We start from the raw sequence: 12,007 nt of genomic DNA, 5'->3' as shown, positions 1-12,007 counted from the left end.
GAGCATTATTCTGTCCAGTTCTAATATGTGTTCCTATATATGCATTCACCTATAGTGAGAATTTTCACTATAAGCTAGTTTTCTTACAATAAGGGAATTACATGTATGATATCAAAGCCAGAGAACAGAAAACTCTATTATTCTCGCCTGTTAATGTAATTACTCCAATATGTGTTACCTTGAAAGTCAGTTCAGAAGGAGGTTGAAATTGGGTTTGTTGCATAAGATGATGACTATGTACTTTGTTTTGTAGTTATGATGCTGTGCTAAGTGTAGTTAACTGACTAGCAGTCATGGGGTTTTGTTATTTTGCAGGTTTTCTCATTCTTTAAAAAAATCCAAAAGCTGCAGTAAGTTCATGTAGGTTTCTCATGAGAGGCATTTAATACAGATAACACTTGGTGTATTTTCCATAGTTGGGCCAAGTATCGGGAAGCCTCCAGACTTATGAGACTGGCAAAAACTTGAATTTCCACGCTTTTTGTAAACAGCCTGCAAGTGTGGCTGCCTTCTTACCCAGCTCTTTCATTTCTCCAGGAAAGTGTGCTGTTCTATCATTCAAAGACTTCCTCTCCTGCAGACCAACAGAAATCTCTGAAAACGATGTTTTTCTTTGTGAGAGCCGCTACAATGAAAGTGACAAACAAATGAAGAAATTTAAAGGGCTGAAGAGGTTTTCACTCTCTGCAAAAGTTGTAGATGATGAAATATACTATTTTAGGTAAAAATGTGATGGGAATGTGGGGAGTCACCTGAGCAGTGTTCTGCATTTTGGGGGACTGAGCCCGACTGGCAGCTACGCCCCCCACCCCCCCCAGCCACTCACTCCCCCAGCAGGATTGGAGAGAAATTGGAAGGGTAAAAGGAATAAAAACTCCTGGGTCAAGGTGAAGACAGTTTAGTAAGTGAAGCAAAGCTGCACATGCAAACAAAGCAAAATACTTTCCTCAGCAGGCAGGTGTTTAGCCATTCCCTGGAAAGCAGGGCCTCAGCATGCGTAATGGTTACTTGGAAAGACAAATGCCATAACCCCAAACGTCCCCCCTTCCTCCTCCTCTCCCCAGCTTTTGTTGCTGAGCACGGGTGTCACACGGTGTGGAACATCCCTTCGGTCAGTTTGGCTCAGCTGTCCTCATTGTCTCCCCTGCGGACTCATGCGTGCCCCCAGCCCAGCCTCCTGCTGGGGGCACAGAGTGGGAAAAAGAAAAGACCTTGAGGATGTGCCAACACCGTTCTGCAGGAACTACAACATCCCTGTGTTGTCAACACTGTTGTGGTCACAAATCCAAAATGCAGCACCAAGCAGGCTACTGTGCAGAAAATTAACTCCATCCCAGCCAGACCCAGTACATACCAAAAATGTCATAGTTGTAGGAGAAGGTGAATTTTGACTAATCTCAGTTTTGGGGAAGAAGTCCAGATAACATCAGTCATTTCATGGTCTTAATACCAATGGATGTTTTCTTTTTCTTCTCCTGACTTTAGGAAGAGGCATTACATTTTCAGATTAGTAAATTCTCTTAGAGGTTTTTAAAATACCTAAGTCCTCATTGTGGGTAACAAATAGCTTTCCAGTTGGTGAACACTGATATTAATAAAAATATTAAGTTCTAACTTAAGTAAAATTCAAAATCTAAGGAAGATGTGGTGTTAACTGCCTTCTATTGCACAAATTAAGTATTCACTGCATTGAAATTGCCTTCTAACTCATAAAAAATGAAAACCAAAAAAAAAATCCTTCAGTCAAGTGACTGAAATGAAACACTGGCCACAGACACTGAATGTTTTCTACTCAGTGTTCTGAAAGGAAGCACGGGCACATCCCAAGTCACCATTGTTTCCATGTTGTTCCATGATGAAGGAAAGTTGGTTTTCTCTTCAAAAATATATGCTATCTCCTGTGAAGTATGAGCATATTTTTCATCTGCTTTTTGTCTTCCTCCTCCGCCTTTCAGAAAACCCATAATTCCTCAGAAGGAACCGTCTCCGCTACTGGAAAAGAAGATTCAGCAGCTAGAAGCAAAATTTGCTGAGTTGGAAGGAGGCGATGAGGACATGGAAGAGATGGGGGAAGAGGAAGGTGATATGACTGAAACACCTTCTATGCCTCAGCTTCAGACCCCGTTAGCTAGTGAATTGGATATAATGCCTTATACTCCACCACAGGTAAGGATCTTCCTTGAGAAACCTTTAAACCTTTATATTCCACATTCTTTGCCCAGCCCAAATAAGCAAAGCAACCATAATATTTTCTCATATACACAGAAGAGATTTATGCTTCAGTTTACAAGTCTGTGGAGTAAATTACATGGAACAGTTGTGGCATACCCACTATGATATCTTGGTGATAACATTCTATTAAAATATTTGTAAAGGAAATCATTCAGTTAAGGAAAATCTAGGGTGCATTTTTGTAGGATATGTTAACATTATTTCTAATTAGTAGGTTTTCTGTGACACTTGTTCAGAGATACCCCGTCCTTATATTTAATGTAAAGTTGGGATGTAAGGGTTTAATTGTATATCTCAATTTATCTAATGCCCGTTTTTAAGCTTTTCCTTAAATTTTGAGAAAAACTAGCATTTTGGTGTTACAGTTTTGCTACATTTTTAGAAAATGCTGTGTATCATCCTCAAAGGAAAAAAATAACTTTTTTAGTATTGAGTTAGCCATTCTTACTTGGAAATAAGAACTTGTTAAAAAAAGTCAGAAGAACTGATGTCTTAGAATCTTACATATTAATTTGCTGATAAATAGATAGGAAGTAAATGAGGAATTCTGGTGGTTCTTTGCCGCTTGAACGCAGCATGAGTCATTTCTGCCACTTAAATGGGCACTGTTGATCCCCTTCCCACTCTTGCTGTGTTTCATACACAAGCCCTGGTGTTCACGTAACAGAGTATTTGAAGCAGGGTGAGGAACTGCTTTAGCTGGAAATTGACCTAACCAAAAAAAGTTTGTTCGCACCTGGATTGAACCCCTTATCTGTGTCATCGCGTTGCCACATCCAAGCCAATGCCAGCGTAGAAGAGACGACGGGAATGACCTGCTGTGACCAGGAGGGTTTGGAACCAGCAGTCTGCGTTTCTGCTGCATTGCACTGACTGTGAGCTGGCAGCCTCGTTGGCTGTTGGGGAAAGGATGTGACCCCTGGATAGAAATAACTGTCTTTGGGTGTCACAAAGAAGAGCTGATGAAATTGAAAGCTTTAGCTTGGTTTGATTGTGATTTTTGCCGTGGGGGCAGACCACCAAACATGTTTTGCTGTGCAAGGTTGGTCTTGCTGCTCTTATTTTAATGTGCTGAATTTCTTAAGTAGCATGAAAAGTCTTGCAGAGTATTACAGATAGAAAGCATGTTACCAGCATTAACTAATGTAACACTTTAGGAAGGGGAAGGTAACTTTTTAAAAATCAAAATATTACCATTGTTAATCATGGCAGCTACTGAAAGCAGTTTAAATAGGGATCATTGGACATGCTCTCAAAGTGCCTTCTGCAGCATTCACTGTCTTTTGATCTCCTTTGCTTTCTTTCTTTCTACATAGCTACATTTTGCTCAGATTCCCTTGAGAAGTTTTATTTAAGCACTGATATATAACATCTCTCTAAAAAGCCAGATTGAGAGTTGCACAATTTTATTTTTTAATTGTTTGTAATGAGACAGTCTTGCAGAGCTTCCAGGATAACTGATGAGAAGTCAGGCTCAATGGATATATCCAACATGTGTATATGTACCTTTAGACTGTGAACTCTGAAGTCTAGAACTTGAAGTAAAAAATACAAAAACAAATAAGGAAAACTGAAAAGGCTCAATAGCAATGCATGCTGAGAAGTAAATGGCGTTACACAAGTGCCTCGGCAGATTCCTCACACTGCTGGCTTGGAAAGAAAAGGCACGTTGTGTCTGAGCTGCCACTCAGAGCACGATTTAACTCCAGTGGGGAGAGAACTGACATACAGCACAGAAACAGACTTTCTTCTTAAGATTATCTGTTCTATTTATGTCCCTAGTGAAAACTGTCCTTTTAAACAGAGCTCCTAAGTAAAAGACATGTGTTTGTTTCATGTTCTCTTAAATATGTAGAATATTATTTAACAACTAATAAACCCCAGAACCTTTAAACTTTTTTTCTTCTGCTAACAAAGAAACTCTTACTACACCTATGAATAAAAGGAGTCAAGACAAGTGAATTGTGGACTTTGACAAGTAGATGGATGATGCTTTTCTGCTGCAGTTTGCTGTGAATCAGGTCGAACCTAAAATAGAGAAAGATGTGGAACTTCCTTATTTGCTTTAGCAAAATGGCTGAGAAAAGGCATAAAAGCGGGTCCTGGTTTACTTCTTAACACAACCAAAACTGAATATGCAGTCATCTGACTTGAATGGAAGAGATCCTGTTCATTTAAAAATGGTTGTATTGGAGGTGTAAAAGAATGGACAAGATAAAAACCAAATTCAGAATTCTTGCAGTTTCCCAAACTCCTGTTTACCCTCCCAAACGGGTGGGTAGGCTTTTACCTTAGATTACTGTTATCGAAACTGTTGTAAGCACTATAAAGGCAAAAACAGCTGATAAACTTGTAGCTATTGAAATGCAGATGTATGAGAGGCCAAATACATCATTAAATTTTCCTGTTTCTGAATTGAGAAATCTCATCTACCCATGTGGGCTTGCCCGAGAAGCCAGAATGAGTTGTACCTGCCCTGTGTGTCATCCCAGAACCTGCATGGAGCTTTCTTCGCCTTCTCCATCTTAGAGACAAACCAAGAAGACTTCATCCCCAAAAGACAAGTGTTGTCTTTAGGTTCATAATGAAAACACTAAGGATGGATTGCCATTTGAAAATCAGTACAGTGAAGTTTGGAGTAGCGTGCAAGTATGCCTCCGTTTACCCAGTGCCTTGCTTAAAGTGATGAGCAAGACTTTTTAAGTGTCTTGGTATCACTGAAGCTTTGTTTTCAGCTGAGAGAGGAGTGTTGAACTGCGGGATCGAAGTGGCGAGTAGAAGCAGTTAGGAACGTGGCCAGAATTTCAGGGTAGGAAGAAAACAGCTGCATATGTTTTTTCTTTGCTTTTTTCTCTTGCCAGGTATTTGGAAACAATTAGACTTTTCAAGATGTGAGAAATTTATAATGTGTGGGGTATGAGAAGGGCCTTTTGGGGTTTTTGGCTTGATGATACATTTGTGGGCTTTATTGATCAGAGTATGGGTGAATTATGGTCTTTTGTGACAAATATAGCTGGAAGGAACCTTCAAAAAGGGAGTTCCAGAATAGGTCATTTTTTTTTGGATGGCTGGAAACATCAAGGAGCTCTCAACAGGGGTGTCCATGGTGGGAAAAGCAAAGGAGCAGAATTTTTGTTACCTATGAACATACAGAATGTGATGTGAACCTGTTTGTGCAGCTGGGCTTTGAGTTTTGCAGGGAGAAATGGCTGCTTAAGTAATGGGAGCTGAACGCTAGAGAGAAAGGAAAGTCTGGCAGGCAAAGCAGAGAATGCTCAGGGATGAGAAGAGTGGAGGATGGAGCCAGGGAGGGCAGAGGTTGCAAAGGCCCAGGAGGAAATGGAGAAGCATTTCCATCAAATGTGCAGTGGCAAATAAAATGTTTTACTCAACTAGTGTTTGCAATATTTCTGAACAGCATAATGGATGAAATCTGTGACATAACACAATTACTTTTATTCTCTTCTGGCCTTCCAAAATAGTCACTTATTTGCTACTCAGCATTTCTCAGTCCAGTCCTCTCATTCAGTTTGCAATGATTTCAGATAATAGTAAATGTTCTGTGTTGTCTTACTGAGAATTTTTTGAAGCCTCAGTTATAAAGGTGGCATTACGTCTGGAAGGGTTGAAAAGCATCAGAACATTGTGGGGTTTTTTGTTGTTTGTTTTGTGTTTTAGGTTGGCGTTTTGTTGTTTTTTGGGGTTTTTTTCCTTTGTACTTTTCATAAGTATGTGCATGTGCTCTTTCATGCATCAGTAGGAGATGCAGCCTCTCTTTTAGGGGCTGTAAGTTTGGCCGGTCCTTGTGCAAATATGTTTAAGAGAAATGTGGAAGTATTTTGAAATACTATTTCTTATAGCTTAGAATTTTACACGCCAAGAAACTTCTCTGTTGTACTCTTGTGGTCATAACTGCTTTTTCTCACAGTCCACTCCCAAGTCTGTTAAGGGCAGCACCAAGAAGGAGGGATCAAAAAGGAAGATCAACATGAGTGGGTACATCTTATTTAGCAGCGAGATGAGGGCTGTGATTAAAGCTCAACACCCAGACTATTCCTTTGGAGAGCTCAGCAGGCTTGTAGGAACTGAATGGAGAAACTTGGAAGCAACAAAGAAAGCCGAGTATGAAGGTAAATAGAAACTAAGATGCTAAATGCTTTTCTGCTTTTTTTTTTCTTTCTCAATGCATTCATTACCATTATTCAGATGACAGGTTTAATAAAAGAAGATGTTTATGTTTGTGTTCTGGACGTACCTTAAAGAGAAGTTCATATTGAGAGATGACTGAAGAGGAGCAAAAAGCATATTTAAGTTATATAGTGCACAACTGATAATTTAAATGTCTTTGCCACAAATAAGCAAATGAACAGAGACCAAGAAAATGGGGATGAATTAGAAGTAAAGGGGCATGAAGCCCCTGGGTTGGAAGTCAGTTGGAAAAATGGTTTGTGAAAGTTTCCTTAAAGGAGGACTGGGGGGAATTTTGGACAAGAAGCTCTTCAGAGCTTTAGCGGCAGGTAAGAAGGCTCACAGCGGAGCAGGTAAAAGGTATTTGATTAACACTACTTAGAGTCTTAAAAAGCTTTGGTAGAATAAAATAAAGGATACAGAATCTGGAATGATACTGTAAATATGACCTATTTTTCAGTCTCCCTATTAATCAATAGTTGTAACTGATTTTGCTGAGAGATTTCAAATCCTGAAGTAAGCCTAGGAATACTTCATAGGCATGAGATACTTTAGACGTTTCTCTCTTTCTTTCTTTCATTCTTTCTTTCTGTCTTTCTTACTGATATTGGTCACTGTATTTCAACTTTATTGGATTAAAATAAAATACAAATTGATTTTTATCAGCAGGCGCTTACCCAAGCCAAATACCTTGGCTTAACATCCATAGTTAATTACTCTAGTTAATAATGTGTCAACACTTCCAATAGTAAACCCCATTTTTTTTAAGCAACTGTTGCAATTTTATTGGAAGAGAATGCTACTTTGGTTAAGAAAGTTTCAACACCCTGGAGAGTTATTGCCTGATTAAGTTATAACTTTTTGCTTTTTAAAAAATGAGTTTTGATAGGTATTATGCCTACTCATAACTTAAAGGCAGCTTTGATCTTCAAACTAGTAGTCTGCATGCTATCACTTCCACCCTCAGCTGCCTCAGTCCTTTCTGAATTTGCAGTAGTAACTCTTTGCGGTTCTGGAGAGTAAGACAGCAGCGCTCAGCTATGTGCAAGTTTTCTCTGCAGGTGCTGTGAAGGGAAATGGTAATGCTCTTTCTTTCTGAAAGTACCATGGCCTTTTTTCCTGTTGTGGTTTCCTTTTCCACCCTTCTAGGTGCATGTGGTGTCTTTTTATTGACAGATCCCTCCTTACAGCCTAATTCTTCAGCAGTAGGATGGCTTGCATGTCATCGCTTCCTAGCTTAGCGCAGCTTGACATCTTGCACTTCTGCAGGAAGATGTAGCTGTAACGTAACGGTAGCAACAGTGTCTGTCCACTGTATTAATGATTGCCTACGTGCTTCCATTTTAATCCTCTTTCTCAATCAAAAATTTTCCAAAGCTTTTGAGTTTTGGGCTGCAGTTTCTCTAGCTTGGTGTCTGCCCAGAACTAGACTTAGTTTGATTTGTTTTTGAGGGGTTGGGACGGGATTGTAAGGTGTCTGAACTGTGTTTGCTTACCATGTGTGACAGGAGAGAAACTCTTTTCCTTCCACTGTGAGGAGCCAAAGTTCACAGGCTCTCTAGCATGGACGTGCACCAGGGAGCAGGGAACAGGCATGGTTTGACACTGCAGTGAACAAGTGCCTTTCTGTGTTCTGGTGAAAAGTAGTTTGCATTTTAGATCCATTTTGACACACTGAAAATTTCATTTGGTATATGTGCAGGCTAACAGTCACTTTTTTAGCAATAGTTGAGCAAAGAACAGGCTGCGTTGGAAATGCCTACGTGGCTAACTGCCCTGGGAAAACTTCTTAAAATAAAATACAGTAAGGCACAGGATTGAGGTAAAGGCCTCTTTTAAGGAAAAGCTCTGTTCAAAGCAGAAGGTCTCTTGAGATGTGTTAGAAATGTTGTTTGAGTGATCTCAAGTCCTGGCCTAAACAATTTGGGTTTAGGATCAAGGCGAATGCTCAAGGCTGAACCTGCTACAGCTCCCTTTGGCAGTGTTGTTTCATCTGCGAGTTCTGTGGCAGTCACGGCGTGGATAGAGACCAGGGAAAGCCTCAAGTATTGTTCTTCCTCAGGTCCTTCTTCAAAGCTCAGCACTCCCAAGTCTGATAAAACTGAATGCTTAAGACTAATTTCTCACTCATCAGAGTGTCCTCAGAATTTTGCTTTTGTCTGACCATTTTTTTTAGCTGGCCAGAAGTAGGTGAGAGTCAGAACAGCTGCTTCATGTTTTTCCCAAATGCTTGCTCTGCTCTGAAGAGGATTACCTCATTTTTCTACTTCAGGATCTACCTTCAAATGTCTTGTGTATTTTGTGCTCAATCACATATGAATTGCCTGTAGTAAATTTAGGAGTTTCTGTGCGTCGTCATCTCTTCCTGAAATGCCAGAAGTGAAAAGGAGGAGGGAAATGCCTTTGGAAATGAAACTGGTCTTTCAGTGTATGGAAGTAGTGCTAGAAGCTGCACAAACAGGCTCTACAGGAGACAAATGCATGACAGACTCTTGAAGTCATATACTAGAGAAAAAAAGTGACATTGGCAGGATGCATAACAATCTCCTTGATGAACTTCTTCCTAGCCTTTGTTTCACAGAGGACTTTGATTGCTGTTTTAGTGGTAGTTTTCATCTTTCACCAACTGCAAAAGAACTTCTAGCCCTGCATTGACTGTTATTAAAAATTGCTGGAGATGTATGCTGCATCGTTTATTCTTTGTTGTTCCTCATTGCGTCAGTCAGATACAATGTTCAGAGTAAACAAATCAGCAACTTGCATGTCCCCAAAGAACCTTGAGTGGGCATCCAGTAAATCTCCTTTTTTTGTTTGTTCGAGTGTTTTTTTGTTTGGTTGTGTTGTTTTGGTTTTTTTTTCTTTCTTCTTCTTCCCATGACCCTTTGCCTCTCCCTTAATATAAAATTGTCCTCTGGTCAGATTCCCCTGCAGTAGATCTTTTGTTCTTGCAGTCACAGTGAGAAACTTGATTGAGATAATGACCAGATTCATCGTGCAAAGGACACACATGACCTCCAGTGAGCAGCACAATGTGAGTTAGACATCTTCAGGAAAAAAAAAATCTCAAAGGGGAGCAAAATGGGGAAAATGACAGAAGGAGGCAGAGAAGAATATTTTTGGTTCATCAAACTGCTGCTTGTTATGTTCCAAACACTAAGGACCTATCTACACTAGGGAAACTTTGCAAATGCTTCCCAACTTTGCCACCACTTTTCAGCTGCATCAGTCGTAAAATATATGGGGAGCCCAGGAACGAATGGGCCAGCAGCTGGCACTGCTGTCTGTTACTTGCATCGTTCTTGAAGGCGCGGCTGACATGGTGCATAAGAATTTCCGCAGCAGCCGGTCGACGGGTCTGTGCGAGCTGCTGGCCTTGGCTGTAACTGGTTTAGCTGAGCCAGTGGTGTGAAAAGAGGGAACGTTTTGCCATGTTTTCCTAGTGCGGACTGAGCCTAGTGCTGGACTGCTGCTTCATGTTGGTAACACTGGTGTTATTATCAAATCTGTTCTTTGATTTTAAAATTTTTTTTTATTATTTATTTTTATTTTTTTAGAAAAAGATAAAACTTTGTTGAATATTTTTCATGAAAGGTTCTCTAAAAGTCTTAGCTGCAGCCACATGAAATCAAATCATATGCTGTATAAAAAGATTCATCTGTTCTACTTTATATTTGACTAAACTATGCCAGTGTTTGACTAGTCCTTTTTAATGAACAGATAATATTTTGAAATTCTGGGTTACAAAACAGAACTGAAAATCTAAAATACTTTTACAGAGCGGGCAGCTAAAGTTGCTGAGCAGCAGGAGAGAGAGCGAGCAGCACAGCAGCAGAATTCCTCCCCCCGGGCAGGCACTCCTGTCGGGGCTCTTATGGGGGTGGTGCCGCCACCAACACCAATGGGAATGCTCAATCAGCAGTTGACACCCGTTGCAGGTAAAATGTAGGAGCTATGACCATTTTTTCCTCATCCACTATATCAACCCCCTTCATAACTCTGAACACTCTCTGGGGTCACGTTCTTACAGAAGGAAAAGCTCAACCTCTTCAGTCTTTCTTCATGATGAGTATACATAACCACAACAGTAGCCTGAGAGTCCCACATTAGTTGCTCCAGTAGTGAGTAGTCTGTTGAAAATGCAGGGAAAAGAGGTCCTCCTTGTGCTGTAGTTCTGTTCTGATTGTGTGCCGTTATGTTTATTCACTCTGTTTTGCAGAGGTCATGTTTAGCCCTGCTACAGCAAGAGGAGAGTGAGCTAAGTACCCTTCTAGTGCATGCAGCATCAGTGGCAGTGGTAAAGTAGGAGGAAAATGATTTATTTTTATTATTGTCAGGAAGGTGAGAGGCAAACAGATTTTAAATCCAAGCAAAAGCTTTACGGAATTGCTGATTAGACACTGGTAAGCAGAGCAGACTAGGATCTAGAGCCATTGCAGAAACAAACATGAAATGCCAACATTGCCAGTTTTATCAGGTGATTTTTAGAATAGAACTGAGCTTGGGAAACTCTTCCACGAGGTCCCTCTTACTGGGTGTTATGCTCATGACCAGTCATAACTGGACTTGAGTTCATAGGGAGTATGCTTGGACTTAGTATTTTCAGGACCAGATCTGGAGACCGTGTGGTCCACTGGAGATTCTTGTGTGGGAATCAGCCATACATCGGTGAGAAAATGGATTAGGTATGACTTGATAAGTTGTTTTTCTTCCCTCATTCCTGATTAAAATAAGTTGATTACTTCAGTCAAGGTCAAAATAGTGCTGAGTAGGTAAAGATGAGTATTTGGATGTTTTTTATTGGGAGTTTTGGGGGTTGTTTTTGTTCTTTTTTTAACTTTCCCTTAGGGCATTCCAGTTATTCCATGTATTCTTTTGTCATTTTTCTTTTTCTTTCTTGTCTCACAGGCTGCAGCCATATTTAGAGCTGACAGCCCAAAACATTTTTCATCACGGTCTCTAAAGCCCTTTTCAGTAAATAGGCTGCATGGATGTTTAAACTGAAGGCACATTCCTTATTTGCTTCATGGTCTCCAGATTACAAAGCATTTGTTTACGCTGAGTTGCATTCTTCTTTCATTTCACATTTATTGTTGTTTGGTTTTTTCTTGATAATTTTCCTCTGAACTATTTGCAGTTTGTGTGTGTGTACACATCTCTGTATATATATTAAGAAAAAAACCCCAAAACTCAAGTTCTGTGGTGCTGATCTTTTTTGTAACTAACCTACTTCAATCTAGATTATGTAGAAACATCATCCTCTTGTGGTTGTGGTTTTTTTGGTTTAGTTCTTGTTTTTTTGGCATTGAGTCACTTTTCCAGTTTTTTGGAGGTAGGTGTTGATGGGCAGCAGTACTTATTATTAACTTTCTAAAAACTTTTCCAAAAATGTGCATTCTGCACGCTACCCCTGCTAACTTACTTCCTCGGCAGTCTCCTCAAAACAAACCTGTATTTAAGGCCATCATCTTATTCAAGCTGTTAAACATTCAGATCTCTTTGCCTTGGCATTGTGAGATACTTCCTTAAAGTGGATGATCAAATGGATCTTTTCAAATTCTTTCTATTTTTGTGGCCCGTTTGAAAAAAC

General features: G+C 40.0%; 1 protein-coding gene across 10 annotated transcripts in view; it reads left to right on the top strand.

Moving 5' to 3' along the window:
• PBRM1 (polybromo 1) overlaps window positions 1-12,007 on the top strand; it is a 66,676-nt gene that overhangs the window by 44,129 nt on the left and 10,540 nt on the right. For 9 of the 10 annotated variants that reach the window (XM_065642803.1, XM_065642802.1, XM_065642798.1 and 6 more), the window contains 3 exons: window positions 538-721; window positions 1,956-2,166; window positions 6,161-6,362. In XM_065642803.1, coding sequence (XP_065498875.1) covers window positions 538-721; window positions 1,956-2,166; window positions 6,161-6,362 — 597 coding nt within the window. Of the gene's footprint in view, window positions 1-537; window positions 722-1,955; window positions 2,167-6,160; window positions 6,363-10,196; window positions 10,356-12,007 lie in introns of all 10 variants that reach the window. The other variant, XM_065642805.1, reaches the window with a different exon arrangement.

The sequence above is a fragment of the Caloenas nicobarica genome, chromosome 11, assembly GCF_036013445.1.
Source record: "Caloenas nicobarica isolate bCalNic1 chromosome 11, bCalNic1.hap1, whole genome shotgun sequence".
NCBI lineage: Eukaryota > Metazoa > Chordata > Aves > Columbiformes > Columbidae > Caloenas > Caloenas nicobarica.
The sequence above is the reverse complement of the archived record's forward strand: the minus strand, read 5'-3'. Positions and strand labels throughout refer to the sequence as shown.